This window comes from Notamacropus eugenii, chromosome 3, assembly GCF_028372415.1.
Source record: "Notamacropus eugenii isolate mMacEug1 chromosome 3, mMacEug1.pri_v2, whole genome shotgun sequence".
Lineage (NCBI taxonomy): Eukaryota > Metazoa > Chordata > Mammalia > Diprotodontia > Macropodidae > Notamacropus > Notamacropus eugenii.
Window position 1 is genome coordinate 467428629 of NC_092874.1, and position 23409 is coordinate 467452037.

A 23409-nucleotide genomic window follows, 5' to 3' on the forward strand; every position below is an offset into this window, starting at 1 on the left:
ATGAACACAATTACAAAAACACTTTTCACACAAAGACAGATCTAAACAACTTCAGACACTCATGGGGAGGCTGAGCCAATATAATAAAAATGACAATTCTATCTAAGTTAATTTATTTATTCTGTACCATATAAACCAAAATACTAAAGAATTCTTTTATAGAGCTAGAAAAAACAGTAACAAAATTCATCTGAAAAAAGAAAGGTCAAGAATATCAAGGGAATCAGTGAAAAAAACTGTGAAGAAAGGAAGGCAGTCTAGCAGTACCTGATTTCAAACTATATTACCAAACAGTAATCATCAAAACACTGTGGTGATGGTTAAGAAACAGAGAAATAGTTTAGGTACATAATCTATAACACACAGTAGTAGTTCAATTAGTGTTTGATAAACCCCAAGGAAAATTGGAAAACAGTTTGGCAGAAATTAGGCATAGAACAACATCTCACACTATATACCAAGGTAAAGTAAAAATGCATAAATCATTTAGACATAAAGGGTAATATCATAAATAAATTAGGGCAGCACAGAAAAATGGATGACCAAATAAGAGATGGCGGGAATTAAGGAAAACAAAATAGGTCATTTTGATTACATGAAATAAAAAAGCTTTCAAACAAAATTAATACAGTCAAAATTAGAAGGAAAATAGGAAATGGGGGAAAATTTTATAGTAAGTTTTTTTGATAAAGGCCTAACTTATCAAATATGCAAAGTACTGAGCCAAATTGATAAAAAAAAAAATAAGAGCCATTTTCCAGCTGATAAATAGGCAAAGATATAAAGAAGCAATTTTCAGAAGAAGTCATAACATCTACAGAAGTATGAAAAAAAGCTCAAAATCACTACTGATTAGAGAAATGCAAACTAACACAACTTTGAAATACCACCTCACACCTATCAGACTGGCTAACATGACAGAAAAGGAAGATGACATATGCTACAGGGTATGAAGAAAAATGGGGAGACTAATAGTAGAGCTGTGAACTCATAAAAGCATTCCGGAGAATAATTTGGAATTCTGCCCCAAGTGCTATGAAACTGTGCATACCCTTTGACTCAACAATACCTCTACTAGATCGGTATCCCAAAGAGAATAAAGAAAAGGGAAAAGGACCTATTCGTACAAAAAATATTTTTGGCAGCTCTTTTTGTGGTGACAAAGAACTGGAAATGGAGAGGATGCCCATCAATTGAGGAACGGCTGAACAAGTGGTGATATATGATTGTGGTGGAACATTACTGTGCTGTAAGAAATGATGAGCAGGATGGCTTCAAAAAACCTGGGAAGACTTAGATGAACTCATACATAGTGAAGTGAGCTGAAGCAGGAGAACACTGTACATCAGAACAGCAAGATTGTAAGGATGATTAACTGTGAATAATTTAGCTACTCTGATCAACACAATGATTCAAGACATTTCCAAAGGTCTCATAATGAAAAATACTATCCACCTCCAGAGAGAGAACTGATGAACTCTGAACACATTTTGAAATAAATACGCCTTTTTAAAACTTTATTTTTATTGTTTTATTTTGTTTCCTTTTGCAATATGGCTAATATGGAAATGTTTTGTACGACCTCACATATATAATCAAAATTAAATTTTGCTTGCCTTCTCGAGGAGAAGGGAGAGAGAGAACTCAAAATTTTAAAATATTATTGTTAATAAAAATTTTAATTAAATAAAAATAATTTTAAAATTGTTTATTGAATGATTAAACACTCTCTGAATGACAACCAAATATGAACTTCCACACTGGATTATCTTAAGTCAGGAAATGGGGGGGTGGAAGGGGGAAGGGGAGGAAGAGTTGAAGTAGGAAGTTGCATCCAGTTTTCTTTGTTGTTTGCTCCATCTCTCACATATATGCATCAGTGAGCCAAAGAATTTTGGAGGAAAAAGGTTTGTTTTTTTTTAAAAATGAAGACTGAAATCCAGATAATCCTTGATATTTTCCTGAAAAAGTAGCTTCTAAAAATTATTTTGAAGGTATACATACTGACCATCAGGAATGGATGAAATCTAAAAGGTCTAAATCAGATAAAGGCTTGTGACAAGGATATAGATTACCCTAAAAGGATGACGTAAGGCTTAAAAGCAAATAGACCCCAGTAACTTCTATTTAGAGAGCAGATTGTACTTTGTTTTAAGAGCTTAGTGTCTGAAAGTAAAGATTCTTCTTCTGAAATAAAAAAAAAAAAAAAGATTCTTCTTCTGGAGAAAAAAAAATTTTTTTTCACAGCTAATGTTAGGAATCAACAGATTTTTCTCCTTCTATTATAGAGAGAAAGGTAGTTGAGGGTTTTCCCTAGTCCAGTGATGAGCAGAAGGCCTACTTCCCCTCAATGGGGAAGAGTTCCCCTTAAGGAGACAAACCTTAAGGCTCAAGACTCTGACCCAAAAGATGGCAGACCCCACTTTTCCTCTTCTGGGAAAAAAGTAGCTTCTCAGCTGAGAATTTTGGCTGCAGTCAGAAAACAGAAGCAGAGAGCAGCTCTATAATTATGGGCCCAGAGGAGCCATGGTAGACAGACCAAGAGCACAATGAAGTACCACCCAGTAGAAATTCCACCCCATACAAGGAATGACATCACCAGAAGACATGAGGGGAGCTATGAGTAGCCCTATCACACTTGCTTATTACTTGTATAAGCCCTACACACATAGTCCCTAAGCCTATCAAGTTGAGTCAAGTCAGTAAACATTTACTAAGCACTTAACCGTGTGCCACCCAACCTGTGGAGCACTGGGGTACATTCCCTGTTCAAGGATCTCAAGTCTTACTTTCCCCATTACGAGTATGTCTATTTGGCGAACAGTGTGCCCTTGAGTGGCTGAGAAACTGTAACTCTTCTCATTAGGGTACATTATTTAATGAAGTTGCTTTGAGATCATTGTGTTTTCTGGCTGATTAAAAAAAAAAAAAAGATCAGTAGGAAACTTCTGAGCTGTGGCTGTGAACCAGTGAGCAACCTGATGGGATGGAGCTTTTCCAGGGATTCCATGTGGGAGAGGAAGATGGTGCAGGGGCTATAAATATAAAGGAGCAAAATATAATGTGAGTCAAAAACACTTCCTAAGTGGGAGGATCAGAAAACTCAATGAATTCACAAGTATTTCCTAAGGATCTATCATGCAAGACACTGTGCTGGGATCCAAAAGTCAAAGGAAAGGGTAAGTTCCACTAGGTTAACAGAACATGTAGGCAGGTTTTAGTCAACGCAAAGTTTTATCAAGTAATTTCAAGGAGAGAACTAACAACTGAAGAGAACAGTAAAGGACTTTTATTGGAGAAAGATTTTTTTTCCTATTAATGGAACAAAACAAGGGACTTTTAGGGGTGGAGACAGAGCTAAGGAGCACATATGGGGAACAGCTAGTGGAAGCCACCTGGGCAAAGGCACCAAGGAAGATGAGACATCTTGTACAAGGAACAGCTAGTCTGCCAGTTTGAACAGAAATAATATCAAATAAAATGGAACTAGAAGGATGGTGTTACCCTGAACTAAGTTTGGAGGACCAATCAACCAATAAGCATGTATTAAGCACATACTATATATTATACATTTTGGTAGGCACTTAAAATACAAATTCAAGAACAAGAAAGTCCCTTCTCTCAAGAAGCAAATGAATAAATGCATGAATGCATGAGTGAATACATGAACAAAATGATACAAAGCTCTGGGGGCAGGAGGAAGATGAAGGAAAACCCTTCTGCAGGAGGAGGGAGAGGACTGCAGATATGAAGGGGAGTCTGTGGTGGGATGTCACGTACCAGCACACGGGCCAACTTGATGAGACCGTAGAGTATGTAAATAGGTATAATATGTATTCAGGTAGACCTGAACCACACTGAGAGTACTTTAAAATGCCAAACAAAGTAGTTTGTATTTTATTCTAAAGGTAACAGGAAGTTAATGAAGTTTCTAGAACAGAGGAGCAACATGTAATGGAAACATCACTTTTACACCTCTGGGAAGGATGGACTGGAGAAATGAGAGATGTGATGTGAGAAAATCAATTAGGAAGTTATTGCACTAATAGAAAAGGTGATAAAGGCCTAAATAAAGAGAATATATGTAATGTACTGAGGAGAAAAACCAACAGGAGATGGCAGTTGATCAGATGTCAGGTAGAACGTGAGTTAAGATGACTCCAAGTCTGCAAACATGAATAACTGGAAGAATTTCAGGGTCTTCAATTGAAACGAGAAAGTCAACTGGAAACTGAGGGAATGCCCATCGACTGGGAAATGGAGAACAAGCCATAGTACGTAATTGTGATGGAATGCTATAAGAAATGACTAGCAGGATGATTTCAGAACAGGGAAGGAGAAGGCTTAATGAACTCATGCAAAGCAAAGTGAAGTGAAGTGACCAGAAACAAGAGAACGCTGCACGTAGTAACAACACTGTATATGATCAGCTATGAGAGACTTAGCTACTCCGGTCAAGATAGTTCCAAAGAACCTAGGATGAAAAACACTTCACTTCCAGAGAAAGCACTGACAAACTCTGAATGTAGACTGCAGCATACTTGAAGAGATGGGTTTAACACAAAAGATAATGCATTCTGCAGCAGATCCCTATAGGGCATCCATACAGATTGCTATATCCAGCAGGGTGAGAGCTCAGCATGGATGTAAACTGTGGATTTTGGACCATGATCTAGTCTCTCTCTCTCTCTAGCACCAAAAATAATCTCTCGCTGTCAGTAGGTACTTCCTAAATACTCACTTATTGCAAAGGGTTAGAAATGCTGCCTGGAGCAAATGAGAAAAGAGGTAGGGCAAGGTGCCCATCCTTGTATTCCCAGAGGATGTAAAATGCTACAAAATGAATAAAACAGCCAAGAAAAGAAGAAAAGAACCTTCCAGCCTCACCCTTCACTTGCAATTGCTCTCTCCACAGGCACCAGGATCTCCAGATTCCAAAGCTCTTCCTCTGTCCTCAAGCCTCTGACACTGTTTCTCCTTGATGTTCCCTTCCCTCTAAGCTTTTGTGACACTGCTTTGCTCATGCTCAGTCTCCTTCAATGGCCATACCTGCTAACTGGTGCTGTCCGACAGGGCTCTGTCCTGGGCCCTCTTTTCCCTCTATGCCACTCCAGTTAGTGATCTTATCCACACCCACAGATTCAACTATAACCTCTTTCTCGTAATTCTCTACCCCTAACCTCTCCTGATATCCAGTCTCACACCTCCAACTGCCTACTGGTCCTACTGAACCAAATGACCTGCAGACATCTTAAATGCACTAAGTCCAAAACTGAATTTCTTCTCTTTCCTTTTCCTCTCTGTCGCCACCCCCACCCCCGGTACTTTCTTTTGACTGTCAAGGATACTTCCACTCACCCAGTTACCCAGGCTTACAACCCAGGCAGAATTCCCCTATTCCAAAAACTCCAGCAGCTTCTGATTATCTGCAGGATCAAATACAAAATCATGTGGCTTGTGGAGCCTTTTACAAGGGGACCCCTCCCCACAGACTCAGCAGTCCAGCAACACCAGCTTCCTTGTTTCTTTGCTCTTTCTTCATCTCCTACCCGCACACATTTTCATGGGCTGGACCCCATCCTGGAATCCTCTCCCTCTTATCTCTACCTTCCCTGGTTTCCTTTCCATCCCCCCTTCTACAAGAAGCATTCGCTAATCCCCTTCAGCGTTCTTCTCTCTTCACTCTATTTCCTTTGATTTGTAGCCTTGTACTTTCATGCTGCTGCCTTCCCTCGACTGATCATCTCCCACTCGGGCCGTGCACCTTGTCAGCATCCTGTACCCCCCATTAAACTGTGAGCTCTGTAACAGCACTGCCTGTTTGAGGCCTCTGTTGTATTCCCAGCAAGCAGCACAGTTCCTGGCATTTCATAGGTCATTAATAGTTATGGCTGACTTAACTTCATACAGGAAAAATAACTGAAGAGCCGCTCATTCCTAATAGGAAGTTAAGCAACTTGGCCAATAAGCATCAGAGATAGAACGTGAATTCAAGTCCTCTGCCTTCAGAGCCTACACTATTTTTAATATACCATGATTAAACATTAAAGACATCCAAGTAAAAATGAAGGGATGAAACAAAATCTATTATGCTTTAGGAAACTCAAAGAAAGGATTTGTAATTATTCTTCCAGATAAAAAGTAATGAAAACTGATGTCAAGAGAAAAGGAGCAAACTATTAAATGACTTAAAGCACCACAAACAATAAAAAATAACATTACTAGATACATATGCACCAAATATGATCACCACTAAGTTCTTAAAAGAAATGCAAAAAGGCATTGTTATAGAATTAAAACAATAATAAGGCACTTTAATACTTCTCTCTCGGTGTAATAAAGGAAACAGAGATCTGGATACATCTTTGGAAAAATCAGATCTGACTAACCTGTGGCAACTTCTGAACAGTAATATTAAAGAATATACCTACTTCTCACTATACTATAGTACTTATATTTTAAAAACTGTATGTTGGGCATGAGACAATCATAAACATGTAAATAGTGGATGGAGAGCTTGATACAGAGTCAGGAAGACGTGAATTAAAATTCAGCCTCAGACACTTACTAGCTGTGTAACCCTGAGTAAGTCACTTCACCTCTGTCTGCCTCAGTTTCCTCAGCTCTAAAATGAGAACAGTATCTATCTCACAGGGTTGTTGTGAGGATCAAATGAGATATCTATAAATGTTGAGCACAGTACATAGAAAAGGTACTTAATAAATGCTTATTCCCAGTAAAACCAATGACACAATATACCAAAATTTCTGATAAAGTAGTACTTGGAGAAAAATGTTCTTCTCTGAAAAATTAGATTGACAAAATATTTTTAAAAGCTACTAAAAGCAAAAAAAAAACTAAAAAAGTTAGAAACCATGAAATAGGTGTAAAGAAGAAATTGTTAAAATTAGAGAAAACAGAGAAACTTGGAAACAAAAATACCATAAAACTGATTTTTAAGAAAAGTAAGAGCTGGCTTTAAAAAAACTAACAGAATTAGTAAAACATTAGCTACTTTAGTAAAGTATGAGAGAAATAAGAAGAATACTAAATTACAAAAAAAAAAAAAATCCCTCCAATTTTCAATGAACAGAGAGGAAATAAAGAGAATCATCAGAAACTTTCAGGCAGAATTACTTGCCAGCAAAATAAGATTCTAGGGATGTGGATAAATATCTATAAAAAATACAAAATACCTGAACTAACAAAAAAAAGAAACACAAATTTTAAACAACCCAGTACCAGAGGAAACAAAAAAGTTAAGCAACCCATAAATGAAGTGCCAAGAAAATAAAACCATAGGCTGCTTGAATTTACAAGAAAAGTTTATCAAATTTAAACAATTAATATTTACGTCACACAATTTATTCTTAAAAATATAGGAAGCAATCAGACACATTGACACTCCACCAAATTCCTTTAAAAAAAAAAACTAAGGAGAGGTAAAGCTGAGAAAGGGGAATATAGACCAATCTGATGCATAAATACTGATGCAAATGTTTTATTATGTACCAGGCACTCTGCTAGGTACTGAAAATACAAAGAAAGGTCCAAACAGTCCCTGCTCCCAAGAAGCTCCCAGTGTAATGTGCTGGAGACAGCATGTAAACACATCTGCACAAACAATATAGGGACAAGCTAGACTGGAGATAAGTGGAAGGGATGAGGGTGAGGAAGGCTCTGAAAGGCTTTCCACTGTCTACAAAGACTGGAAATTGAGTGCTGTTCTAAGGACAAAGGCAGAGGTATGTGGCGGGTATAAACAAATTTACAACACCTTAAAAACAAGGAAAAGCATTCAAATGATGCCAAAGAAATGTATGATGGAAAAAAAGATGGACTGATCTTATAGTAAGAAAGAGGTACTCAGTGAAATTTCAAAGAAAGAAACAAAAATCTCCAAGACTTGGGGACACACATCACACACACAGAGAACTTAGGGGAGAACATGAGATCACAAAGAGCTGGGCAGGTACAGATCACGGGACCCAGGATGGACAGAGTTCCCTCAGCATACAGCTGAGGAAGCAATTTGCCCAGGGTCACAGAGGCAGGAAGAAGTAGAGGTGGAATCTGAGGCCAGGCCTTCTGGCTTCGGAGGCAGGACTCATCCCTGTGCTCTCCGTTACCAACTGCTTTGCTGGAGTAAACAGCCACCCTGAGATCACTGGAGTATCATGTCACTGTTAAAACGATACTTCTGCTTAGCCCCAGAGAGTAAAATTGGCACAACAGGTAAAAAGGAAGATTTAGGTTTAATATGAGGAAAAGCTTCTGGACAACCTGACAGGATCAGGTGACCTCTAAGGGCCTTTCTATTTTGAATTCCACAATACTACTTACTTGGGAGGAAAAATAGAATAACTGAGATAACTTTAACACCAGGTAGGGCATGATGAAGGCAAAGGAGTCAAAAAAACTTTACAGGAAAACTGGAGAAGAGAGAAAATCACCAGTCGCTGAAATTGGTACAAGCTTTCTTATTCATGACAAGAAATGATAATAGGAAATGAAACAGTTAACACAGAAAGATGCTCTGTGTGACTTCTTAAACATAATAGGTATCATACTTTTTGCCTTCTCAATGTGTGGGGAAGGGGGGGGTGGAAGGAGGGAAAGAATTTGGAAATGAAAATAATAAAATTTTAAAAACAAAAAAGGGTAGGATAATAGAATATCAGAACTAAAGGAAACTGGGCACCACTACAAAACTTCCATCTACTCAACCTGAGTTTATCTTTCCAGGAGAAAAGAAAGTAGTTGGCTGTTGTTTTAAAAACTTTACAGAGAAAGGATTCTTGGCATTCCTACAGGGGGAAAACAAGCTTTAACAGGGCTCAACAACTTGAAAACAATGATTAGATTACACAGTGACTCTACAAATCGGCTGTATCACTTTTCAATGCTTCTTTGTGAAGAAAGGACATCAGTGGCTCCATCAGCGATTGATCTGGGTGCTAGGTAGGTCTTCAACCAGCCTTTAGGCTGCCAGTCTCTGCCTTCTATCCAACTCTGACCCCACCTCAAGATCAAACCTCCACTCATCTCTCCAAGCTCTTTAACCTGACATTCTCCACAGGCTTGCATGCCATAACTTTAATATGTCACATTATTTCTCTTTATTGTGCTGAGTTCTAAAGCTTGAACTTGAAATTCAAGTTTCATTGTAACCCTAACCCTAAATTCAAGTTAGGGAGAGGCTAAGCCCCTCTCAGGCCTCGCTTTAGGTCACCCTCTAAGGCCAGAAGCTGCAGAAAAGGAGGTGACCTACATTCTCCTTGTCCTAGACCTCTCCGTAGTCATTGATCCCATGGATCACCCTCAAGGTCTTCTTGACATTGCTCCCTCCTGGTTCTCCCCCTACTGTCCTTCCTTTGCTGAATCCTCCTCAAGGTCACAGCCCGGGCCCTCTTCTCCCTCTAGACTACTTCACTTGGTCACTTTCTATCTTCCATTACTTATAGAGGGCAATACCACTTTCTCACTCTTCAGGTTCACAACCTAGGAGTCGTCCTGGACTCCTCCCTCTCTTATCACCATATCCAAGCTGTGGCCAAGGCCTCTAGATTTTACCTTTGCAACATCTCTTATAGACATCCCTTTTTCTCATCTGACACTGCTACCCTGGTGAGAACCTCCATCTCATTCCCGGATTATTCCACCAGCTGCTGGTGGGTCTGACTGCCTCAAGGCTCTCCGTTTCCAAAAACACATGTCTAACCACAGCACCCTTCTACTCAGTGAACTCCAGTGGATCCCAATCACCTCCAGGAGCATTCAGACTCTTCCATAACCTACCTTCTCCTGCCTTTCCAGTCTTCTCACACCTCACTCCCTGCCACATACCACTCCATCCAGGGACACAGCCTCTGGCCATTCCACCAACAGGATACTTCCTTCTCTCAGATCTGGGCAGTTTTCCTGGCTGGGCTCCATGCCTGGCATCCTCTCCCTGCTCATCTTCACCTCTGACCTCTCTGGCTTCCTTGAAGTCCCAACTAAAATGCCATCTTCTATAGGAGGCCTTTCTCATGCCTTCCTTTTCTTACTCTATCTTGCATTAGCTTGTCTGTGTATACTCGTGTGCTTATAGTCTACTTCATTAGACTGTGAGCTCCTTGAGAGCAGGGACTGTCTTTTGCTTCTTTTAGTATCCCAGAGCTTAGCACAGTGCCTTAATAGTAAGTACTTAATAAATGCTGAATGACTGGGAAAGTGATTTTACCCAACTGAGAGTTCCCTTTAATTAATAAAATCTTAGGCCCACTCCTGATCCCACCCATACATATGACCTTGGACAATATTTCTAAGAAAACTCCCTGTAAATGTGACTTAAGGACAATCAATTAACACATGCTTATTAAATGCCTAATGTCTGTGCTAGGCACATGGGGGGAAGGATCAGGATAAACAATGAAGCAATGGCTCTTCATAAGATGCTTTATATTCTAATAGAGGAGACAGGCACCTCTAGTAATATATGCAGCATGAATATGGAAAGAAAAAATACACAGAGCTAAATACTGTGGGAAGGTTGTTGGTAGCTGGGACACCAGGAAAAGGGTTCACACAGAAGGTGGTGCCTGGGCTGTGTCTTAAAGGAAGAGAGGGACTTTCTGGGACCCTTTCTAAGAAGGAAGGGCATTCTGGGCACCCAGGCAGCCTGTGCAAAGGCCCGGAGACAGAGAGCAAAAGTCAGTGTGGCTGGACTGCCAGGTTGGGGCCACACTGTCAAGCAGGGCTTTACAAGTCAAACAGAGGAGATGACCGGGAGCCTTGAGGCTCTGCATTCCATAAGATATCCCGTAAAATAGCAATTCCTACCAAGATCATCTTAGCAGAGTATCACACACTGACTGTCTCCCCTCCTACTATGCGCCTGCCATCCCTGGTCACCAAAAACAGAGAAATCACAGAACAAAACTATAGAACGCTGCTCTCTGGTGACTGTAATTTCTCCCAAATGTTAATGGTCTCACTCCCTGTTTGGGGTCTTTATTTTCTCTATAGTCCTCTATAAGTTCAACGAGAACAGGGAGTGGTATTTCCTTCTTTTTACTCTTGTAGCATCTCACACAGTGCATGGCACGTGATTTAATAACTGGCTTAAGGCAATAAATAAATTTGTCATAAAATTCCTATGGGAATTCTCAATAATCTTATTAGCTAAAATAGCCAACAAATGGATATTCAAAAACTAGTAAAGTACATTTTTCAAAAGAAAAGACAAATATCTTAGCTTTATAAAATCTAGGACTTTACTATTAAATTAATATGTTGGATATTATTTTAATAGCATTTGATTTTTTCCATTTACATGTAATGATAGTTTTCAACATTCATTTCTGTAGATTTTGAGTTACAAATTTTTCTCCCTCCTTTCTTTCCCTTCCCCAAGACAACAAAGCAATCTGATACAGGTACAATCAGGTGATATTTTTAGGTCTTAAACTGTCCTCCATTGCACTTGGCTCCAGTAAAACTCATCCAGAAGACAGAGCAGTATGTGCAATCCAGCCCAATACTAACAGTCCATACCCACAACGGGCATTCTATTCAGTGGGGGAGCAGAAGGGAAAAGAGGTCCATTCCTGAGCTGTAAGAGACCATTGACAGTGACCACAGAAACACATGCAAAGACTGACACGAGCTGATACAAAGTGAAGATTATACCAAAGACCTCAGCAATGAAACAGAGTGAAGCAAAACACCCCAAAGTGGGGATCGGAGATCTAAGAACATCTTCCCCGCACCCTCCTTTGCAGAGGAGGAGCACCACATACAAGGGATGATATTTTCTGATGTAGTAATTGGCTTTATGTAGCTTTCTTTTCTTTTCCTCCTTTAAAAAAAATTCTTTGTTTTAAGAGATGGCTGGGAGGTAGAGGAAGAAATACCAAGGAAAATGCAGGCAATATACAAACAAAAGCTAGATATCAGTAAAAATCTGAGTGCCTGGGAAAGAGCCGGAAAGCTCTACATCAGATGGCCGGCTTGGCAGAGAGGCAAGTTCCACGAGGGTGTGCAAAGAAAGCCAGGCCAGCTCTAAGCCTGTCAATGGGACATCCAGTCTGAGACATGAAGCAGATAGCCAGTGATGGAGAAGCCAGGCATTAGAAAGGTTATCTAGTCATACTTTACAAACAGTTAAATTTTGCTATTTTTTTGGAGCAAAGCTGAGCTTACTCACTGCAGAAAATTTATGGCAGTAGAGTGAGCAGTCACCCAGGCCAGCGAGACAAGGATAGATGGGCAGCCCTATCTACAGAAGAACACTGTTCCAATGGAATATCTACCCACACAACTGAAGCTGACTCAGCTAAAGGGCATCAAGGAAGAAGTGAGCAACGCCATTTAGCTAAGGGAGCCCTTTTTTCCCTTCACTTCCCTACTTCTTTTCTTTATGTGATCTCAGTGTAATGGGAGAACACACAACAGGAACAAAACATGCTTCTGATGTAGATGTTTCTCTTTGTCAACAGGCTTCCAAGTTCTCCTTTTGGGTCACCCTTGGCCTCTGAATACTGATGCTCACTTCTGTTACAAGGATCTTTCCCTCAAACACCACCCTGATTCCTACTTTGTGCTTTCTCTGATTGTACCTGAGTGATACACAGACCTTTAGCTATAAGACAACAATGGATTCATCAAAGAACTGGCGTAGGGAAGCTAAGTTTTAGAGAAGGACCAATGCAGATAAAAAGACTTCACTATTTCAATGTGTGATGTTGCCCCCTAAAGGGGAAAAAATGCTAAATACAACAGAAATCTGAAACTGAAAACTAACGAAAAGAAGGCCAGCAAATCCTGAGACATCCAGAAAACATGAATTACTCAATTAAGTTAAAATTACATAGCAAACAATGCCAGCTAAGGAGTGAGAGTGATGACAATGATGGACATATACCTAAAGCTTTAAAGTTAGCAAAGCATTTAGGGTTAGGGTTAGGGAACCCTAAAATGTTCTTACCTGTGCAAAGCTTCTGACCCGATTTTAAACTAATGGATAGCTACCCCTTTCCTATTAGCATGTGGTTAAACACTCACATCCGCTACTCCTATCATCTTATTCACTTGTACTCAATTGATAGTGACCACATACCAGAGGCTCCAAGGGTATTAAGTCTCAATCACCCAGGCTTTCCCTATCAAATTCATCCTTCAATCAACTCTCATTTGAAAGTAAACTCAACACAAAAACTCACAAGTTGTTTGAACTGAGTGAAAACTAAGATGTCACATGGTTCAGAGAGAAAAATATGAGACAAATCTAGTGGGGAAGCATTCCCAGTGGTCTATGAGCTTTCACCACACTTCACAGACAGTCATCTCCCTGGAGACTCCCAACAAGTGAGAAGTTACTTTTCTAGGTACTGTAATCATCTGCATTTAACAGATAAGGAAAAAGGCTCAGAGAACACATGGTCACTCAGACAGTAAAGGTCAAAGGAAGTTTTTGACACAGGTTTTCTTGACTTCAAATCCAGCCATTTATTGACTATAACATGTGACTACTTTTAAATTCCCCATACTGGGAGAATCTGGTGAGCCTGGATTCCAGAAGGTCACCCCAGCATGGCACACTCCAGAACATCTTATCAGGCTGAAGTAAGGCTTTACCCATAGGTCCAACACCCTATGTGCCTACTGCCCAAGGACCAGACTTGCTAAATGTAGAGAAGCTAGTGATAACATTTTTGGCCTTAACAAGTCATGAAAGATGGATGTAGTGAGGCCTGGGGAAGAGGGCACCCACACTGACTGACTATGAATGCCTCAGAGTGGCCATGTCCTGTTCTGAACAAGGTGGCATGAACGTGAAAAGAATCAGAACTAAACCAGTGAGCGGAGACGGGGTCTTGTTTACTTAAGATGCTATTTACTGATTTCTTCTAAGAGTTCCGATTTCTTTTAATAGTGTACATATTTTCTTTCCTTTAAAGAAAATTAAACATAGGTAACGTTAATGACTTCATGAAGGCACAATTTAGGTGAAACAATGATTTAGGGACCCACTAGTCCCAAAGGAACAAAGTCCTACCTGGTCAGAAGGCTCCCAAATCAGAATTTTACAACAAGACCACGGAGATTAGTTAGACTGCATTCTTCAGGCACAATCGTGCAAAACGATGTAGCTGAGGCAACTTTATACAGTACCAGCCTATACAGTATTTCAAGTTAGGTTAATCACAAAAATCATACTTGTGAGAATAGTCTGACCTAACTAGTCTCAAAAAGTAGGATTCTAGTAGGATCACTCTAACATGATCGGATGCCCTGGCCAAAGGATTCCTCCCCACAGGAGGAGCCCAGAAAGGTTTCTCACACAGAAGGGCTGCCAGGCTTGTGCTCTGTGGTCCCAGCTTCAGAGACCCCAGGATCACCTCACACTATGATGGAGCAATTTGAGCCTCTTCCAGCTTGAAACTGGTGATGCTCTTGAATGGAGAGGTAAGAACACAGATCTGCTTCTCAAAGCTGTTCTACAAATACTGAGTTGCCAGTTTTGGGTGCCATCGTTAAATTAGAATGCACACAGCTACATGCCCTGGCTTAATGCCAGCATCGCAACTTTTTTCCTGAGCTTCAGATCTTGCACTCGTTAGTCTTCCATCAAAGGAAAATTTAACCACATATTCCAACCCTGTTCAATCGGCTACAACAACTGAGGCTACACATCTGGAAGGTGCTCTAAAACATTGTTCAGGTGATACCATTTACCATTAGGGACTCATAGTGAGTGAAAAGTACAAGATGGGCCCAATTAAGACTTAGTTACAGTGGACAGCTAAAAGTATTGTAGTGAAATTTTAATGCCGTGTACATTAGCTATCATTTCTTCATTTCTTTTTTTTATGCAACTCAATTCAATGAACATTTATTAAGCATTTGCTGCATACAAGGCATTGTATTAGGTCCTGGGGTCACAAGACAAAAAAGAAAGCGTTCCCTGCATTCTACTGCAGGGGGCAGAGTGGAATTTACAATTTCCACGTGAGGTTGGTAGTGCAGGTAGCATTATTATATTTGACAAAGATCAGAGAAGTTACATAAATTGGCCAGTAACAAAGAGGCTGTGTGGGGTCAGAGGTTGCACACTCGGGTTTTTCAAATCCCCAGTCCAGCATTCTCTCCAAGACATTCTTCACCAAATGAGATGCCCAGGTAGATAATCCACTTAAATTTAGTTTCATTTCAGGCTTAGTTTTGCTGTTAGAAATAAAGTTCTGTGCTTGATTCTGCCTCCATAGCTCCAGGGCAGATTGTGATCCCCAGTTGCGTTCCGTAGAGAGAAAGACACAGGGTCATATATTCCCATGAAGCTACATGATGTAAAGTATCGGGAATTACAGCAACTGTCTCTTAAAAGCTCCGGGGTAAGCCAAACTGAATATGATTCAGTGCTAATAGTCTAGGAAAGTTTGCACCAAAGACACAAATTCCATATAAATTATTAGGGAGGGGAAAGAGGAAGAACATCTTTTTTTTAAAAAATACATTTTCACCTTAGTCATGTTGCATAGAAGAATTAAAATGAATGGGAGAAACCATGAAAAAAACAAAACAAAACATAATACAAGAGAAAACGGTCTACTTCATTCTGAGTTCTGATTCCACAGTTCTTTCTCTGGATGTGGAAGGCATTTGTCTCAAGAGTCCATTTGGAATTTTTTTAGGTCCTTGCATTGCTGTGAAGGGCTAAGTCTACCAGAAAAACTCCTCTCACCCTAGGGTTGGTGCTGTGTACAAAGTTCTCCTGGTTCTGCTCCTTTCACTCAGCATTAGATCATATAAGTCTTTCCAGGCCTCTCTGAAGTCTTCCTGTTCATCATTTTTTATAGCATAATAGTATTCCATTACATTCATATGCCACAACTTGTTCAGCCATTTCCCAATTGATGGGCATCCCTTGATTTCTAGTTTTTGGCCACCACAAAGAGAGCTGCTATAAATATTTTTGTACATGTGGGACCCTTTCCCATTTTTATCATCTCTTTGGGATACAGTCCTAGAAGCGATATTGCTGGGTCAAAGCATATGCCAATTTTTGTAGCCATTTGCGCATAGTTCCAAATTGTTCTCCAGAATGGTTGGATCAGTTGGATCCACCAACAATGAATTAATGTTCCAACTCTCCCATATCTTCTCCAACATTTATCATCTTCCTGTTTTGTCATGTTAGCCAATCTGATAGGTGTGATGTAGGACCTCAGAGTTGTTTTGATTTGCATCTCTCTAATCAATAGTGATTTAGAGCATTTTTTCATATGACTATAGATAGCTTTAATTTCTTTGTCTGAAAACTGCCTGTTCATATCCTTTGACTATTTATCAGTTGGGGAATGACTTTATTTTTGAACATTTGACTCCATTCTCTATATATTTGAGAAATGAGGCCTTTATCACAGACACTAGTTGCAAAAATTCTTTCCCAGTTTTCTGCTTCTCTCCTAATCTTGGTTGCATTGTGTTTGTTTGTGCAAAACCTTTTCAATTTAATGTAATCAAAATTATCCATTTTGCACTTCATAATGTTCTCTATCTCTTATCCAGTCAAAAATTTCCCCATTCTCCACAAATCTGACAAATAAATTATTCATTGCTCCCCTAATTTGTCTATAGTATCAGTCTTATAGGATCAAACCTAGATCATGCATCCATTTGGACTCTAATCTTGTGTATGGTGTCAGGTATTGGTCTGTGCCCAGTTTCCACCACACTGTTATCCAGTTTTCCCAGCAATTTTTGTCAAACAGTGAGTTCTTGTCCCAGAAGCTGGGGTCCTCAGGTTTATCAAACAGTAGATTGCTGTATTCATTGACTACTGTGTCTTGAGTACCTAACCTATTCCACTGGTCTACCCCCTCTATTTCTTAGCCTATTTCTTCTTTTCTTTAAATCCATTAATAGCCAATTTCGTCATTCAGTTCTTTTCATATGCTCCAAAAACATCTCCAAAATCAAACACCCTGCATCCTCCAATAAGGTTACAGACACACGAAGATTTGCTTCAAATCATTTAGGACGACAGAATTACCAGAAATTTATGAACCACATGTAAATTAAAAGGTGGCAAGAAACTTTAAAGGAAACAGTATTCTACTGAATGAAGGCTGGGGAAAAGGGAGGAAATCAAGCTGGAAGGAAAAAGGCTTTTAGTGAGCAAACAGATTGTGGCAAATGAAAAATAAATCATTTAGTACTTACTATGTGACAGGCACTGACAAGGCTAAGGGATAGGGATACAATAACAAGCATGCAAGACAGCTCCTACCCTCAAGGAGCTTAAATTCTGAGAAAGAAAAACAACAAAGGGAGCTGATGGGACCTCTGAAAATGTGTAAGATTCTATTCTAGTGAACTTCAGATTAAATCCTGGATTAAGGATATCTTCTCCAAAGTCAGAAGGGTAGAGGATTTTATCATTTAAAAAATTAATTTGCATGCCAAATAAAAACAGACACACTATCAAAATATCCAACTCAATTATTTTGAATTTAAGACCTATAAGTTTTTAGAAAATGCATAGATTGAGTCTAGTTTGTTAAAAAATGTTGACAGCCAATCAGTAATAGAAATTAGCACTAAAAAGTAGAATTAAAAACTACACTTTTTAAAAAGAAACCAAGTTTCTTCAAGTGAAACCAGATCAAATTAGTTTTTAAATCAGTATATTTTACTGTACAAAAAAAAAGGTCTACTTTTGTTTACTGTACAAAAAAAGTACTACCATAAAACTATCAGTGAAGATTAATAAAGTCTAAAAAACTTTATCTCGAAGATTTCACAATGTTTCTTGAACAGGCAGTATTAAGTCTTCAACTCTCAGTTCTCACAGGGCACATTATTTATACCTCTCTAACTAGCATGTCTTAAAAAGCTTTACCAGGAATCAGCTCGACTCAATAGGACACAGAAATTCCTTGATAGAACTCTTATAGAAATTTATTTTTATTATTTGAGGGAGGAGAGAGACAAGTGGGGTTAAGCGACTTGCCCAGAGTCACACAGCTAGGAAATGTGTGAGGTCAAATTTGAACTCAGGTCCTCCTAACTCCAGGCTCTATTCACCGCGCTACCTAGTTGCTCCTAGAACTTTTACTAATTTAAAAAACAAATTAAAAAAAAAGATCACTGCTTCAGGAAAATCCCTTGGCTACAGAACAGCCATATTTTAGCAATATTTATTAAAAACAAAAAAAGGAAATGGAGGCAGTTAGGTGGCTCAGTGAATAGAGCACTGGCCCTGGAATAAGGAGGACCTGAGTTCAAATTTGGCCTCAGACAGTTGACACTTATTAGCTGTGCAACCTCAATTGCCCTGCCTTCCCCCCTCCAAAAATTAAAAAAAAAAAGGGAAATGGAATCTAGATGGCATGCAGAAGTCAGCCATCTGACTGGGGGGTGGAGGGGGAGGGCCAACATCCAGACTACACTGCAGCAATGATTTTTGACCCTGCAGGCCTGAAGAGGTCTGACTGGCTTCTCAGAGAGGAGAGTCACAGGCCCAAGAACAAAGTGTAGCTTTTCAAAATTTACTAATGACTCACTCACCCCATCTACTTATGCCTCAATCAATAAATGGCAAGGGCAGGGAAAACTGTTGACACTTTTTCCGGGAGAAAGGGAAAAGTCACTATAGCTACTATAAACAAAACATGGCAGAGCAAACTAATGTACAAATATTTGAATTAAACAGAAAAATAAAAATTAATTACAAAACAAATTTAGTAAGATTCAGGAAATTTTTTTCCTTAACTTGTCTATTCCTTTTAAAAGAAAATGTGCTGAGCTGCTATGCAACAAGCAATACCTACATCTAAAAACAAACCAGAGCACTCAGCTCTAATCATCACAAACTAAAAGAATGTGTGGTTTTAAAGGCTGGAATCAACCAGCTTGTAAAGCCAGAATCTGATCACTGATAAAGAGACTAGCTGTCTTTCATTCCAAACATTTTAAACACTTCAAAAGTCTGGTTTCATTTTCTAGCTAAAAAGGAGGGAGAAAAGTTTATAAAGAAAAATATTTAATCTTTTTACCTACTTTTTTCTGTGCTCTCATTAATTTTAGGTAAGAGGTCATCAACTTGTATCTCTAGGATTAAGAAACAGTATAATTTCCTGATCAGAGATAATATATATCTGTTTTTTAAACTGATCTTCATGGCCACAAATGACCTCGCACTGCTCTGTGCTGCTTTACTGCTCACAAACTAAACTTCTACAAAATGTCCTTGATTTTTGTCACGCACTTGTTTAAAAAAAACCAAACAACATTGCTTTGAACACAAAAAACCAAAAAGCACGCGAAGGTGTCACAGGAATCCGCTGCAACCATAAAACACCCACCCAGAGCAGTCTCTCAAGCAAAAAGCACTCCAGGGCACTAACTCGGATACACACATTCTCTTTGAGATATTTCAAAGCTTACGCAGTGATGCCCTCTGGCGGTAGCTTCGAGGTTTTTCTGGGGTTTTTTGTTGCGGTTTTTAAAAAACTTTTCATTTTAAACTAGGGCTCTCCAATAAACCAGTTATTTCCTTTGAAAAGAAAATATTTTGAAATAAGCAGGGCAAAAAGTTGAGTGACAAAGTCAAGCTTTAAACAGGACATCAAGGCCCCATGTTCTTCCACATCTGAGCTTTCTAAAAGTTTGTGCTTGAAGGTTTCTAACCAAACCACAAACTAAATTCCAAGGAGAAAGCGAAGGCAGCCCGGCTGCCTGGTCCCTTGGCCAGCTTACCCTGAAGAGCCGCGAGCCGTTCGTTGGTGAAGTCATTGTCAGCCTGCAAGGCCTCAATTTTGGCTTGAAGCTCCTGCTCTTTCTCTTCCATTTCATCAATTTTATGTTGCAGTTCCTTCTTTTCAGCTTGTCCCTTTTGCTGGATTTCTTCTTGTCTTCCTTCAGCTGCCTATTTTTTTTAAAAAAAATGATAAAAAAGAATCAACCTGGAAACATTTAAAATAACTGTATAACTTCCTCAAGCTTCTAACCATGAAAGTCCAGACACTGCTGCCAACGGCCAAGAGCGAAGCCCACCTTGCATCAGCCAGAGCAGGACAGGTATGCTGGGATGCATGTGGGAGAATTGGGCCCAAGCTTCTCCAACAATAGATTCCTTGGAGCCTATCCTCTTTCAGGGCCATTTCCTTATGTATTACTTCTTAAAAGTTTCCCTGCCTTAAGTATCTTGCTATATCATTAGGTAAAAGACCTAATTTTCTGTTTGCTCAGTTCAAACATTTATTAAATACCCACTAGTTAATGAGCATTCACATATATTTTATTTATTAACATTTCATGTCAATGGACATTTATTTATAATTTGTTAAGTTCCCATAATTAATGCCTGGTAGTACAGAGTTTGGCTGTAACAATCCCTGACGACTAGGAATTTAGAACTTCATGGTGGACAGACGAGTATGAGAGAAGGCAGAAGAATATGACCAAGTCAAAGGGGAGCTGGACAAAAATATGTTCTAAATTTGAAGAGTAAGGATCACCTCGGCAAGGCAAGTTGGAGAGTAGGGAAGGAAAGTGCTTCACATAGTAATGTCACCTGAGCCCCATCAGACAAGAGAAAGCCTCATAAAGGTCACAACCTGTCTAGGGTCAAGCAGCTAATCTAAGACACAGGATTTGGACCTGGGTCCTAACAAGGTCCAATACAATTTCCTGTGGGCCAGGTTGCAAAAGGGAGGAGAAGACAGCAGAATCTGCCCAGAGAGTCAAACAGGGTGAAATCAGGCTGGCAAGGGAGGGTGAGCCTATAGGGCAAGTGGCTTATTGTAGCAGTAACTGAAGGAGAAACTGGGTAAAAGACTAGAGGGGGAAGACCAATTAGGAAGAGGCAAGGGGAAGGGAGAGAACTCTTCACTAAAAAGTGAAGAGAATGGAAAAAAGGCAGAAAATATTGTGGCAGTAAATTAAAAAAGATTTGGCAACTGATTAAATGTGGCAAATATACTATTGTATTCAAAGAAATGATGAGGATATTTCAGAAAAACCATGGAAGACTTCTATGAATTGATATGAAGTGAAGTAAGCAGAACCAGAAGAATACTGCACACAATAACAGCAATATTGTTAGCATTACAATGATCCAAGACAATTCCAAAGGACTTATAAGGAAAAATGCTATCCACTTCTAGAGAAAAACTGATGAATCTGGAATGCGGACTGAAGCTTCCTTTTTTTACCTTATTTTTCTTGGGCTATTTTTTTTAGTCTGTATTCTCTTTTGCAACGTGGTAATATGAAAATGTTTTGCACAACTGCACATGTATAACCTGTCTCAAATTGCCTGCCTTCTCAAGAAAGTGGGTAGCAAGGGGAAAAGGGAATCAAGAACTTAAAAATTATTTTTAAAAAATGTTAAAAATGGTTTTTACATGTAATTGAAAAATATAAAAACATTCTTTTTTTTTTTTAATGTGGTAAAAAGGGAAAAGAAACACCAAAGATGGCTCCCAAGTTTTAAGCCTGATTAATGGAGCAACAGACAAAAGGAAAGTTGAGGGGGAGGCAAGGCTTAGGTGACCTGGAAGGAAAATAAGTTTCTTTCTAGACATGCTAAGCTTGAGTTATAAGCAGGGACCTGTCAAAAACTGTCATCCTTCTTAAAAACACAGTCACACAAAAGCTAGACTAAGGCTCAGAGATTGCCTAGGGTCCTCAGAACATCCTGACCACTCAGGGAGGGAAGAGTCAGATGCTTTGCTGGCAAATGGAAATGAAGAAACTAAAGGGAGAGGCTCTAGCTAAAGAGAAGATAGGAAAGTAATGTGAACAGTGGTGATACTGAATCCTAGAGTCATAAACACTAGAGATTTTATTTTTTTAATAGTATTTTTTTCCAATTACATGTCAAAGACAAATTTGAACATTCATTTAAAAAATTTTAATTTCCAAATTTTCTCCCTCCCTCCCTTACCTCCCCTATCCCAAAGATGGTAAACAATCTGGTATAGGTTTTCTCATGTAAAACATATTTCCATATTAGACATATTAAACACAGACTGAAAGAAAAAAAACACAAAAAAATTAGTCGAAAACAGTATGCTTCAATCTGCAACCAGACTCCATCGATTCTTTCTCTGAATGTGGATGACACTTTCCATCCTCTGTCCGTTGGAACTGTTTTAGACAATTGCTGAGTATTGTTGAGAACAGCTAAGTCATTCATAGGTGATCACTGTACAATATTGCTCTTACTGTGTACAATGTTCACTTGGTTCTACTTGCTTTATTTTGCATCACTTCCCAAGAGTCCAGGTTTCGGAAATCCACCTGTTCACACTAGAAATTTTAAATAACTTTTTCACAGGATTTTTCTCTATCTACATGATTTCCTCTATCACTATTATAAAATCTTATTCACTCTCTCCAACTTTCAGGGATCTGTGATATGGAAGGCAGAAATCACAAGCATGGGGCGGTGGAGCCAAAACGGTGGAGTAATAGCATACACTTTCTACAGCGATGCCCCCAAGCCCAGCCAAATATCTATAAACAAATTTTGGAGCTGCAGAACCAACAGGATGACAGAGTGAAGCAAATCTCCAGCCCAAGACAGCCTGGAAGGTCACCAGGAAGTGGTGGGAACACAGAGTCCAGCCTGGACCATGCCAGTACAGACAGAACCTGAACAGGCCTTCGGGAGACTGAATCTCGTACACCTGTGGTGGTTTCCAGATGTCATGACCCCAAAATGCTGAGGATAAATTGGAAGGTCAGTGGGAAAAGCATGTGGGACCAGTGCAGGAGAGAGGAGTGGTCCAGCCCCAGCCCTAGGGCTGCTGAGAGGGAAGGGAGCAGAGGAACCTGCAGCAGCCAGAGCAGCAGCAGGGGTAGCTGCAGCCACTGTTCTTGGAGCTCTAGGCCCACAGATTGTAGGGAGATCGAGCAGCTAACAGTACACCTCCCCCCTCACTGGAAGCAGAAAACTATCTTGACAAAGAGCTCAGAAGTCAAGTAAATGGCTGGGGAAATGAGCAAAAACCTGAAAAAGAATCAGATTATAGAATCTTACTTTGGTGACAAGGAAGATCAAAACATGCAAACAGAAGACAACAAAGTCAAAGTTCCTCCCTCCAAAGCCTCCAAGAAAAATATGAATGGAAGAGCTCAAAAAGGATTTTGAAAATCAAGTAAGAGAAGTAGAGCAAAAATTGGAAAGAGAAATGAGTGATGCAAGAAAACCATGAAAAACGAGTCCACTGCTTGCTAAAGGGGACCCCAAAAATACTGAGGAAAATAACACCTTAAAAATAGACTAACCCAAATGGCAAAAGAGATCCAAAAAGCCAATGAGGAGAAGAATGCCCTAAAAAGCAGAATTGGCCAGATGGAAAAGGAGATCCAAAAGCTCACTGAAGAAAATAATTCCTTAAAGATTAGAATGGA

General features: G+C 39.5%; 1 protein-coding gene across 7 annotated transcripts in view; it reads right to left on the bottom strand.

The window, feature by feature from the left end:
• Positions 1–23409, bottom strand: part of SLMAP (sarcolemma associated protein) — a 160493-nt gene that overhangs the window by 43712 nt on the left and 93372 nt on the right. For all 7 annotated transcript variants that reach the window (XM_072598844.1, XM_072598841.1, XM_072598845.1 and 4 more), the window contains exon 10: positions 19747–19915. In XM_072598844.1, the coding sequence (XP_072454945.1) occupies positions 19747–19915 (169 nt within the window). The remainder of the gene's footprint in view (positions 1–19746; positions 19916–23409) is intronic.